At 37.6% G+C, this 12473-nt stretch overlaps 1 protein-coding gene and 1 long non-coding RNA gene across 4 annotated transcripts in view; one reads left to right on the top strand and one right to left on the bottom strand.

Moving 5' to 3' along the window:
• The window catches only part of LOC103143001 (tensin-3), a 30680-nt gene extending 23611 nt beyond the window's left edge, over positions 1-7069 (top strand). For 2 of the 3 annotated variants that reach the window (XM_007559354.2, XM_016674988.1), the window contains 10 exons: positions 90-631; positions 709-795; positions 909-1040; positions 3423-3518; positions 4360-4437; positions 4625-4702; positions 4910-5078; positions 5162-5230; positions 5328-5357; positions 5496-6130. In XM_007559354.2, coding sequence (XP_007559416.1) covers positions 90-631; positions 709-795; positions 909-1040; positions 3423-3518; positions 4360-4437; positions 4625-4702; positions 4910-5078; positions 5162-5230; positions 5328-5357; positions 5496-5640 — 1426 coding nt within the window. In that variant the 3' untranslated portion in view covers positions 5641-6130. Of the gene's footprint in view, positions 1-89; positions 632-708; positions 796-908; positions 1041-3422; positions 3519-4359; positions 4438-4624; positions 4703-4909; positions 5079-5161; positions 5231-5327; positions 5358-5495; positions 6131-7058 lie in introns of those variants that run through there. The other variant, XR_001662984.1, reaches the window with a different exon arrangement.
• Positions 7070-7279: 210 nt separating this feature from the next.
• LOC107837008 (uncharacterized) lies at positions 7280-8960 on the bottom strand. The gene is made up of 2 exons (XR_001662985.1): positions 8393-8960; positions 7280-8348 (listed from the first exon to the last, which is right to left on the bottom strand). It is a non-coding gene; the product is annotated as an uncharacterized LOC107837008 (long non-coding RNA).
• Between the last annotated feature and the right edge of the window lie 3513 nt (positions 8961-12473).

Raw genomic sequence — 12473 nt, 5'->3', positions numbered from 1 at the left:
GAATAAATACATTTGTGAGGCACTCTAAGTTGTTTAACAGCAATTTTTGTGCCATCATTAACTTTTCATTTAATGTCTTATTTATCCAGCTCATCTGTAAGTCAGTCCTGGCCAGAGCATCATGTCCTGACCCACCACTCCTCCCTGAGCAACTACCCATCTGTCCGACAGCCGCCACCGCCCTCGGTGTCTCTCGAATATGGCCATCACTCTCCCTTACATCCGCCGTTACACCACCCTCATGCACATCCTGTCCCCAACGCACACAGCTCTCCGCGGAGCAGCCAGCGAAGCCGTTTGGCTAGCTACACAATCAGCCGTAGCCCCCAGCGCTTTGACGAGCAAGACAGCTCACTTCACGGCTACGGCAAAAACTGTCTGGACATGGGTATCGACAGGGATCTTCTAGCTTCAATGGACGGTCAACATCAGCTACAGTTTCCCCAGACACAGCCTCCTCTGCTTCCTGAAAAAAAGAGGGTATCAGATGGAGAGCATTCACTGGGGACCGTATCTCCAGCCCTCAGCGGGTTCTCGAGTCCCCATAGTGGGAGCTCCCTGAGTATTCCTTTCCCTAACGTGCTGCCCGACTTGTCAGCTCAGACACCACTTGCTTCCTCACCTCTCCCAGGTTAGTACTTTTTTTTTTTCTTATGACTTAGTGTGTTGTTCTTTAACTCAGTACTTCTATTATTATTTTTATTCCAGATGTGCTGGTCAGCAAGCAGGTGACGGTAAAGTTTGTTCAGGATACATCAAAATTCTGGTACAAACCAGATATTTCAAGAGATCAAGGTAGGTGTGCTTTATTCTGAATGGGTTTAGATTATTATTACTTAATTGAAGAAACAAAAACAAAAACAAAAAAACATGTAATGCTCAAACACAGTTTCTTTGTATTATTTTAGCTATTTCAGTTTTGAAGGAGAAGGAGCCTGGCTGCTTCATAGTGAGGGACAGCCACTCCTTCAAAGGGGCTTACGGCCTGGCTATGAAGGTGTCTACACCTCCTCTCTCAGTCATCCAGCAGAGCAGAAAAGGTGTGTTGCATGTCTTTTATTTACAGTGCATTAAAAACTTATTTGCATGCCTTGATGTTTTGTTTTTTTTTATATATAAATATTTGATAAATGTGGCCTCTGTGTATTCACTCCCTTTACTCTTGTACATACAGTAAATTCCATTGCACACAATTGCTTTAAGAAGTCTGGGTTTTTGTAGAGATAATTGAAGAACAGATTTCATCTTGAAGACCAAATAATACACAAGACAGGCCAGGGCCTGCTTGAACAATGCTCTGTGTGGCAGAAAAATAACACTGCATATCACTCTGAGAACACCGGCCCAGCTGTGTAGCATGGTGTTGGCAGCACCATGCTGTCAGAATGCTTCTGTCCAGAAGGGTAATGGAAATTAGTTAGTTAGTTTGCTACTTAGTTGGTGAAAATGAATTGAGCTTAAATGCAAAACAAGCCTGGAAGAAGTCTTGTACCAAGTTCCAAAAGGTTTGAGCTTGGAGTACAGATTCAATGTCCAACAGGACAAGAATCCTAGACGTAAAGCCAGAGATGTAATGAAATGCAAAAAAATAACCCAGCCAACGTCTGCACCTAAATGTTTTGAGGATTTCTGGCAAAGGTTGACGATTGAAGCTCACAGATTTGTCTCGATTCGATCTGGCAGCAAAAATTACTTTGCAGAGAAAAATAGACAGAATCTCAGTTTCTAGTAGTGTAAACCTAAAAAAGCACATGCTACAAAAGTTTTACTCAAGGGGGATGAAACTAAATGCTCTGTGTGGCATTGTCTTGTGACAAGTCACAAGACAAGTGACTTGTTTTGTTGACTTTTGCTTTCGCTTTTCATGCTAATCCATGCTAACATCCCCCCCATCCATACTTTGACTCCAGCACAAATGTCATGTTTATGATATCTGACAATAATCCAGAGATAATCCTGTATAGCGTGTGAAGAAACAAAGTCCCACCCAAGTTGTCTTTAGTTACAACCCACTGTAGCCATCATCATGTTGGAAACTGAGAATCCGTCTTTCTGTTGTTTGTAAGCTCTGATCGCCTTTTTTTCTCTCTCTCTTCTGGGCATCATCATTGTGAAACAGACCTGTATTGCCAGATTGTCATAGTTATACAGCTAATGTTTCACCCTTAACAAAAGACATACTGGTTCTGTAAAGCTATTCTCAGGGGACAGTGGAGGAAAGTGACCTGCTCCACTTGCACTATATCTGCTTTATCCAAAAACTATGTGCACATTTCTGTTTGTATATCAGTGAAGTATTTTGTTTTGCTTTGCATAGTTGTGTAATTAACTCTTTTTTTTTTAGGAATGGAAACACAATTGGTAAGCCAAAATATTTGGCAGCGTTACAACAACCAAAACAAAGGTTGATGGTGACGATGGAGGAGGCAGAAAGAAATTTGATCCCGCAAAATGTGAATCAGAAACCATTTTAATAACTCTAGAAGGCGTATTTTCTGGGAAGGAAACAACACATAGGGACACAAAGGATTCCTGTATGCACTGCCAACGCAGGGGATTGGCAATGTTTTAACAGCTTCAGTCTGAGTGACAAATCTTTCATTATCCAAAGCTTTTTAGTTCTGTAAAAGAAAACAAATATATGTAAACGTCTCCCTTTCAATCCATCCAAGAGATGAGAAGAAAGAACATTCCACTCTGTTGGCTTAGAGAATTGCCTTAGATGAATGTTTGGTCAACAAAACCTGCATTTGGCGTATTACGTCAGACTTTTCAAAACTCTGCTTAATGATTTAATTTCTCCAGGTCGTAAGAAATCAAGCCCTTTCTTTACAAGTTAGACATCCCTTTATATTTTCAGTAAACATTGGAATTTTACTGAAAACCCATCGATGCTGATAATTATGAACATTTGCAAGAGATTTCTAGCAGTAGCTTATTTTTCTTATTAATTATGCACACACAAAGAAAATCTGCCTATTGAAATAGTTTAGTATTTATTTAATGACCCTTCAGTCAGTTAAGTAAGAAATATTTTTTTTTTCATTGGATTTTTAGTTTATACTCTTATACCAGATTAAATCATCATTTGGTCCCTCCATTTTTCCCCCCCACTGCTCACACCTGTCCTTTTGTTTTCATCACATTGTGGCATAGTCCAGAGTCCCGTTTGATCCTGGACCATCATTACGCGTCAGAAATGTGAAATCCAAGCGGCTCCAAGGAGCAAGTTTTTCCTCCAAGCCTTTGTGTTCACATGCCTTTCAAAGACACCTCAGATTCAAACAGAAATGCTTTTGATGACTTGTATTTAAATATTTTTTTAGACAGAAAATGTTCCTGCACAGACATAAATTCAGTACAGGAGACAGACTAGCAAAGCAGAATAATTATATTAACTACTTGTGTCCATTTCCCTACAGGAGGTGATCTATCCAACGAATTGGTGCGCCACTTCCTGATTGAGTGCACACAGAAAGGTGTGCGTCTGAAGGGGTGCCCCAATGAGCCCTACTTTGGTGAGTGTCTATGCTGCTGAAACATGAATTATACGCTTTCCTCGACAACATATAAAACTAGGAGTCTCTGAACAATACTGCCCTCTACTGGTGCATAGTACATGGTACAAGTGATCTAAATAGCATTTCCTATCCATGCAAGACTTTTTTTTTTTTTTTTTAATGGATGCCCAAAAGTGCTATAAACTAACCAATATTTTTGGAATAATAACTATTATCATTGAAACATTTAAATACTGATGTATTTAATTATTTGTTCAGTATAATTTTTCTCGTATTATTTACATTATACAATTTATAGGTTGTGATTTAAAAATGATCTTTAAAGTTTTGTACTTGTATTTCTCACTTTTATTCAAACTGTATTATTATGAACTTTGCATTATCTGCATTATCTATAGGTTTTGTGGATCTTAAATGTTTCACTTGGAAGATTTTATTTTCTACTTTTGCCTCTTTTTTTTTCTTTTAATGCTGTTACCTTCACTTAGAAGATAATTGTGTTATTGGCAATAAAATCTCTTTTTCAAGAGAGACACAGGTAAAAAGGCAGTGACATTCAACAAATAAAATAACAGTCTATCTGCAGTGCAGCTATTTACGCAAGCAATTAAATAGTTAAAGCACGAGGAAAACAAATCAGCAGCAGAGACATAAAAGTAATCACACTGACCAAATTAACTGAGAACTGTCATTCTGCTTAAAACAAATATTCATTCACCCTGCATCATATGTTCTAACTTTTAACAAGGGACTTTTAATAATGATTAATACTACAAAGTTGGCAGTGCAACTTCTCCTGTAAATTTAAATTTTGTTTTCCCACTCTGTTGTTTTACAGGAAGCTTAACTGCATTGGTTTACCAACATTCAATCACTCCGTTGGCTCTTCCCTGTAAACTTATTATACCTGACAAAGGTAAACGTTCACACAGAGATTCTAAAATTTGTACATGGGTAGAGGTATGGTCACAGTTTAATGTAAAAAAAAAAAAAATGCCAGAGTATTTCAGTGCTGGTCTATAAGTGGTTGTTGCAATCATTTCATAACCATGCTTGATAATAAAGCTTCATTATTTATGTCCTTTGTTTTTGCTGTTCATAAGATCCTCTTGAAGATGTTGTGGAGAGCGTTTCACATTCAGTCACTAACTCGGCTACCGAGCTGCTGAAACAGGGAGCAGGTAATCAGACTTCTTAGATCATTCACCATAAATAGACTTTGTGACAAACACAATAAAACCAGACTGTAATGCAGTGACACAATCCCTGTCTTTACGTCCTGCTTTTTAGTTATTTCTAGCACTGAATCACAGAGAGCACTTAACTGTATTGTTATTTGCTCTGTGCAGCTTTGATTGTTGGAATCTGATTGTTTGTCGTTGCTTCAGCCTGTAATGTGTGGTACCTGAGCTCTGTGGAGATGGAGTCTCTAACAGGAGTCCAGGCAGTGCAGAAAGCCACGACCATGACCCTGGACGCCAACCCTCCACCCGTCCCTACTGTGGTCCATTTCAAAGTCTCCTCCCAGGGAATCACTCTCACGGATAACCAGAGGAAGTGAGCACCCAGCACACACTTTTCCCTAAACCGTTACTGCACGGATGCATCCGTGACTTTTCAACATAAATCTTGTTTTTCAGACTCTTTTTCAGGAGACATTACAATGTCAACACGGTGATATTTTGTGCCTTGGACCCTCAAGATAGAAAGTAAGTCGTGTTCATTGAATCATATAGTAAATATAAATATTTTGTGACCACATTCAATTTCAGTACTTATTGATGCTGTGTTGTTACTGCTTTGTAGGTGGAAGAAAGATGGCTGTCCATCAGCAAAGTAAGTAATTACTATTTTCTCCAAAGCTTCAGTCAAAACCATGTCCCTACAGCTATTTTTGAAAAAAAAAAAATAAAAATAGTTCATTTTGTGGTAGATGACGCTGCTGCTGTTAACTACTATCCTCTGCCTTTGCAGAATCTTTGGCTTTGTGGCAAGGAAAACTGGCACCTCCCTGGACAATGTGTGCCACCTATTTGCAGAACATGACCCCGAACAGCCAGCGAGCGCCATTGTGAACTTTGTCTCTAAAGTGATGATTGGCTCACAAAGGAGTAAGTAGGACAGAGCAGGTCACCTGGAAAAATGTTTACTGAGGCCAAACGCAGCAACCAAAAGACTGAGGATACGGAGCACCTAAAGACAGGAACTGCTAATGAAACAGACTTGTCTGACTGTGGATGTTAACTGGATATTTACTGAGTGTTGCTGAAATACTCACTGATTATACTATTAGTAGAAAATCAGTGAGATGTTTCAAAAAAAAAAAAGAAAAAGAAAAACAGTTATCTGTTTATTTCTAATTGAAATTTAATACAGCTCAAGACCCTTAAAGTATTGTTGTTTCTATACATTTACAATTCTACTGTCCTGTACTGTTATAAATTATTATTAAATAATCAGCGTCTTACACGTTTTCTGGACACATGGTGATTAGAATGCCTAAAAAGCCTGAAAAGAAATTAAGCTTTTATTGCATCAGTATAATCTAAGACTGATAATTTTCTAAAGATTTTTTTTTTCCTCCCCAAGTACATTTATTTAATTTAGAGGGGGAAAAAAATCCATGTTGAGAAACAAGAGGGGTTTTTTTTTGTTAAATTTTCAGCTTCCTTGAAAATTTAACTTAAGGACTCATTTACTCTTTACTGTTGATCAGAATGTTAAGAATCTCTAGTTAGCTATCTAGAATTTTCTGTTCTCTTGTGGGACAAATATCGTTTGACATAGAGGGTAATTTTTCTCAGCAACTTTGCATAATGAGAGAACATGCCTTTTGAGGGGGGCAGCTGTGTGACAACATAAAGATGTGGTGGGAGCAATGTGTTTTTTTAATTTCATTTTTTTTAAATTACAAATTAATTCCAAACTGACTTAATCCAAGCAAATAACAAGCATTATTTTGTAGGTGACGTACAAGCGTCTTTTTATTTTTTATTTTTATTTTTTTTTACTATATCTGAGTATCTCAGTTTGAACTTTGAATATCTGAAAAACAGAGTAACAAAAGGGGAAAATGTGTATGTTTGGAACTAGCTATGTTTATTTTGTATTGTTATATTTTACCTATGCAATGTGTATTTCTTGTTTTTTTGAGTACGGTACGCATGAGTTGTATTGGAGTGTCTTTTTTTTTAAGTGTTAAGGTCTTTTTTTTGTCATAAGATATATTAGAACATGACCACTTGGATTTTTTTTTTTTTTTTTTTTTGGGGTTTTTTGTGTGTGTTTTTGTATTAAATTTATAGGCAATGTACAATGCTGTTTCATCTAAACCCTAAAAAAAATAATATATATATATAATTGTATATATACATGCAAAAACTGGTTAAAAGACAATGTTGCTATTTTATAGAAGAGGATTGATGCCTATCAAAAACAGCTACCAAGATTTCCAGCTTTAGTTTTTTTGTTCTTTGCTGGAATACTATAGTCAAAAACAATCTTGTAGTTTAGTTGAAGTCTTTCTGACTTTAAAAGGAAACAGGCTGCTGAATTTGGGGGCAAGAAGATGAGTAGAGGAGACTTTAACCTTTTAAAACTAAAATGAATGAAATATATAGCTCAGTGCTGGAAGTGTACTTAGTCACCATTAGCCATCTGTCAATGACATATACAATACACCTGTGCTTGGGGGCTAAAATTACTTTTAACTACCCAAACCTATTGTATTTGAGATAGTGGCTGTTTTCATATACCTGTTTTTTTTTGTGCTTTGGATAATCATTTGAATCCAGAGAGGGACCCACAGTCACAGCAAAATTGTTGGTACTGTTGCATGGATTTCCCCTGAAACCTGATACTTTCCTGCACTGCATAAGAAGCTGTTTTTCTCACTGTCTAACATTAAATCAAGCTAATATTTTCTTGTGTTAGGTCAGTATGGATAATTCAGTTATTTCTATTTGTTTAATGCCAGAATATTACCTTGTTTTTTTTTTGTTTTTTTTAGATAATATTTTATTACTTTCTGCAGATACATATGTTTAAATACTTCAAGACTACCATGTTTATAAACTGTTTGGGAAAGCCCAGATGATGACAATGTCACAGCCTTGTAAGTTTCTTATAAGTCAATGTACAACATTTGTATAGAGGCCTTAAGGTGACATTTTTAGTTCTTCAAACAATAGGTGAGTGCTAAAACCATGGGAGACATATACGACAATATGTGTCAAAATAGGGATGTTTGTAACATTTACCATTGTTACATTTATAAGGTAGAAGTGAGAATTTTGCAGGGCCTCATGTACCATTAACGGCTGATAAGTAGGGAGGTGGCAGCATCATGCTCTGTGGCTGTTTTGCTGCTGGAAGGCCTTGTGGTCTTCGCAAGATTGAAGGCATCATGGAAGAATGTATTGTGGAAATATTGAAGCAACATCTCAGGACATCCACAGGGAAGTTAAAGTTTGAGCACAAATTGATCTTCCGAATGGACGAGCCAAAGTATTTTGTCAAATTAGATAAGAAGGGCATAGAGGTACTCACAATCAAGCTAAACATTGTAAAGGACACTGTTACCAAACCCTATGAAAGCGTCTGAATTTGAGGAAAGTATTTTATTTCTCAGTATATTCTAGCATTTGGCAAACCGAAATAAACTGGGAAATGACTGGACTCGCATAATATCGGCAAGAAAAAAAAAAGGTAGTTATTTTTATTCAGCATATGTACATATTTGGTTTTAAGTGTGAGACTTTTGAGATTCAGATCAAAAGTATTATAGTATGAACTTCAGATCAAATGTTTACATATATGTAACTCTCTCTCTCTCTCTCTCTCTCTACATATATATATATATATATACATACATACATGTACCTCATGCTTATTTTATAATAACTGTACATATAATGTGTTACATGTATACATCTTTTTTGTATTGATGTCATGTCCTTTGATGTGTTATGTAAATAAACACTGCATTTTTTTCTTCCTGTTTTAAGAGAGACCATTCTTTAGCAAAATCAGTTGTAAGCTACACAGAGAACCCTCCTGTTCAAGGCTTTGAGCTATGGTACAGGAAATTGGTTGGTTTTTTTGCATTGTTAATTGAACAAGTGAACAGAGATGGGTGAAGGCAGTTTTACTTCATTACTTTATTTCTTTTCCTAGGCTTTCTTCTTTCATGGCTTTCATATGAGCAAAATGCTAGAAAAAAAATTGCTGTAGCCAAAGCGTTAATTTTTCAAGTTGAACTGCAGAAAGGGTGCGAGAGAAAGTTATTCAAAAGAGGGTTGTAAATGAAAGCATTGCCAATCAGAGTTTTAAAACATGCATCCATAGACACTAAAAAAAAAAACAGTAATTGACCTCTGACCACGAGTACAATATGAGGCAAAACTGACAAGATAGCTAAAAGAAAACATTCTCAGATGTGGAATATTCTTCCTGTTCTGTTAAAGTGTTGGTATCAAGAATGTTAATTTGATGTCTTCTATTTTGCATGGTTTCCTGCTGAGATGACCCTTGTTGCTTACTGTAAAAACAACAAAAAAAAAACGTCATATCGTCACATAATAACTGGAAATAAATGATCTCTGCTGCCAGCAGAGGACACTAGCAACACCAGCTACAAGACCTGAATAAGCAAAGCCCTTGAAGAGAAAGGGGACTTCGTAGGTACCTCTTAATGTTGAAATCAGCTTTTGATTATCACTCACTGACCTGAAGCATCACATCTTTTAAAGAGGTTTACAGATGTACACTGGTACTACATTACAGGACATGCACTTATCCCAGGCGTCTTCTGTCAGAAGAGCAGTGAAATATGGGTCCTACCTTTTGCACAAGCCCATACAGGTTGCTTTAAAAATGCTAAGGAAGGATTAAATTGCAGAGTCTACCTTCAAGAGGGGAAAAGCTCTAACGGGGTGGACTTTCCTTCCTCCTGCCTCCCTCGCTAATGCCTCTCTGCAGGTGGTGAAAGAATTCCCGGGGAGGGCTGGGAGGATGCTTAGGCCCAGGTGTGGCGTGGTGACTGCAGAGAACTTGGAGCCCATCGCCCTCTGTTATTTAGAGTAAAGTGGTCTTAAAATAAAAGTAGGTGGGGAAAGTCCAGAATGACAAATAACACCATTTGAGCAAAGAACATGTCAGAAGTATTGCACTCTACCAATACCAGTGTGTGCAAGCTGTAAGAGATACAGTGAGCCCCTCGAGTATTATTACCCCTTGGATATTTTGACAATATGCGACATTGAAAACGCTTGGCACTTAATTAACTAACAAAACTAACAAAAAGTGGTGCATAATTGTAAAGAAGAGAAATGACACATGACTTTTAAAATGTGTTCTTGCAAGTATATATAAGTTATAGGTGTGGTTTGTATGGGAATGTTTTCAACCCCTTTCACTTAAAGGGTGTGAAGAGGAAGTATTATGTATTTTTCCAGGCACACAGTGTCATTTTATGCTAAAATCAAGTAACTATGTTACCTTCAGTTGTTGTGAAAATGCTTTATGTTTGATTCAAAAGTAATGGGTCACAAAGCATGACTATAGTAATAACATTTGACACCAACTCAAGTAGTTGCTGGTCTATCAGAAATTTGGCACTGGAAATAAACAGCCAGTACCATAAAGGAAATGTTAGTATCAGAAAAAAAAAAGAGAAAGTTAATGAACATAATCACTGAAAAGGCAGTTTATGGTATAATGACATCTATTATGTGGGGAATCCTGACCTAGCAAAAGCCCTCTAAGTGACATTAATTGAGACTGTCACGGACAGTATACTAGTCACAACAACTTTACAATTAACTTCCCAGCTTTTCACCAGTCTGTCCAAGTTTTATTTTGGCACCAATGTGGAGGTTAAGGATCCTGTTTGTCAGGCTCAGAGCGTCCATTGTGATTGCTCATGCATTGAGCTATGCAGGACTTTTTGGGGGCAATTAAAAGGGTCAGGGCTAATAGCTCCCATTTGAGGCAGAACAAAGGGCGGAAGACAAAAATAGAAAGTTCACGCTGACATACATAGAAGCAGAAAATGAGGTCTCTCCGCTTGGTTTTGTGCAGATAAAAACACAGGGTTAGAAGATGACAGCTAGAGCGTTTCTGAAACCAATAGAAGTTGTATAATATTGGACTTTTGAGCATAAAGATGTGACCAACTAAACAGAGGATACAGTATGACTTAGTTCATGGGTCCCAGGCCCGGTGTTTCCCACTGTGGCTGTGGATGTGTCCCAGTGGGGACATTGGCTAGTAATCGAGAGCAATAGAATCTACAGACCCCTTCTCAGAGGAAGAATTGTTGTACATTAATGGATACAGTGTAAACTTACGGAGGTTAACTAAGTTTCTGCAGCCATCATGGAAGCAAAGGAAAAGCCTAAATGCTTAACAGACTACTGGACCTAAGGTTTATGGGTTTTTGTGCTAAAGGGCAACATTTAAATGCTGGGCGAAGTTAAAGATTACTCATTCCTTTAAAGAATTACAAAACATTTGTGACTGCCTGCACCAGGTTGTAGTACAGCAGCTTCTGTCCGTTCCCCACCACTTCGGCAACAAAACACAGATCACCATCACTTACAAGACGGATGAACCACATCGAGGCCTGCATCTGCAAAACAGATGTCTTCTTTCAAAATATGTTTTTTTTTTTTTTGCTTGTGTGTGAAAAACGTGCATCACTTTATGTGAAAAAAAAAACATACATGTCTGTAGTGAAGTGCATAAAAGTGTCCCATATTTCATTTTAGGTTTTACTTCTGTAAATCATAAAATGGTGGTTTACAAATGTTTGAAGGGATTAAAGTGATCAATCAAACATGAATGGAATCATACATTATATTTAATCAATAACTACAGTTGTTTATTTTTAATGTAATGTTTTTTCTCATTGTATTTCATAGCAAAATGATGATAGTTATGCAGACTAGTAACAAAGTATATGTGGAAATTCCTGAAATGTTAATATGAGTCTAACAGGAACTATAGTAAATTGGATGAATGGAGGGAGGATTTAAGGCACAAAAAGAGTGGCGCCACTTTCAGCCCAATCCGGCTGGGTGCTGGAAGTTCCACTATAGCTTCACACTCCCCCTCCACTTGGGCCTAATTACAGCTTAGGAGTGCCTCGGGGGGCCAAGCCTCCAGAAATGGGGACCATGGCACTTCTGCAGCCAGACCGCTCCAAAAAATGATTAACCAACCTTGGAATAGGATAAAAGGTTGCCTCAGGCCTCTAATAATCACAAAATTGTTAACGTTCTGTATGGCTGCCAGTCAGAGTAGAATCAAAGAGAAAAGATTATCGTATTAATCACAATGTAGACTTATGCTTCCTTCCAAGTCATCTAAAATGAGTGTCCCAAAAAAGGCCTTCGGACTGAAACAATTATATGAAAGACGGTCATGGGACTCTATGCAAGGGGGGTAGAGAAATAACAGCAATGGACCAGACATTGTCATGTGATCTGGCTGTCGGCCTTCAGTTCTTTTCTTATTCCAACACACCTCCATACACTGTATGTTTGCACACCCTCACCAAGCAGACACACTTGACCTCCACAGCCATGTCTGGTTCCAAGAATGGGGAAAAGTTTCATTTGTATTAAAAGCTATGCACAAATACACACACAAACACACACACACAAGTTTGTGTTTTTACCCATATCAGGATTTTTCACTGAATTTTCATAAACTGCATTTATGCAGATACTTTCCCTAACCCTAACCATTACTAATCTATCGTAACCCATAAACAGCTCTTCTTCTAACGTGGCTCAGGCTTTGAGCTACATAAGGTGCAGTCGGCCCCCACAGCGTAGCACTTGTTAGGAAAATAGTCCTTGCAATTTATCAAATACAATGCTACACACACCAATGCAACTGGTTTTAAAACACAGATATTTCTTGGATCTTTGACATTTTTTGTGTTTA

The sequence above is a fragment of the Poecilia formosa genome, unplaced genomic scaffold (genome assembly GCF_000485575.1).
Source record: "Poecilia formosa unplaced genomic scaffold, Poecilia_formosa-5.1.2 Scaffold104, whole genome shotgun sequence".
NCBI lineage: Eukaryota > Metazoa > Chordata > Actinopteri > Cyprinodontiformes > Poeciliidae > Poecilia > Poecilia formosa.
Note: the sequence above shows the minus strand (reverse complement) of the source record. Positions and strands in the feature narration are given on the sequence as shown.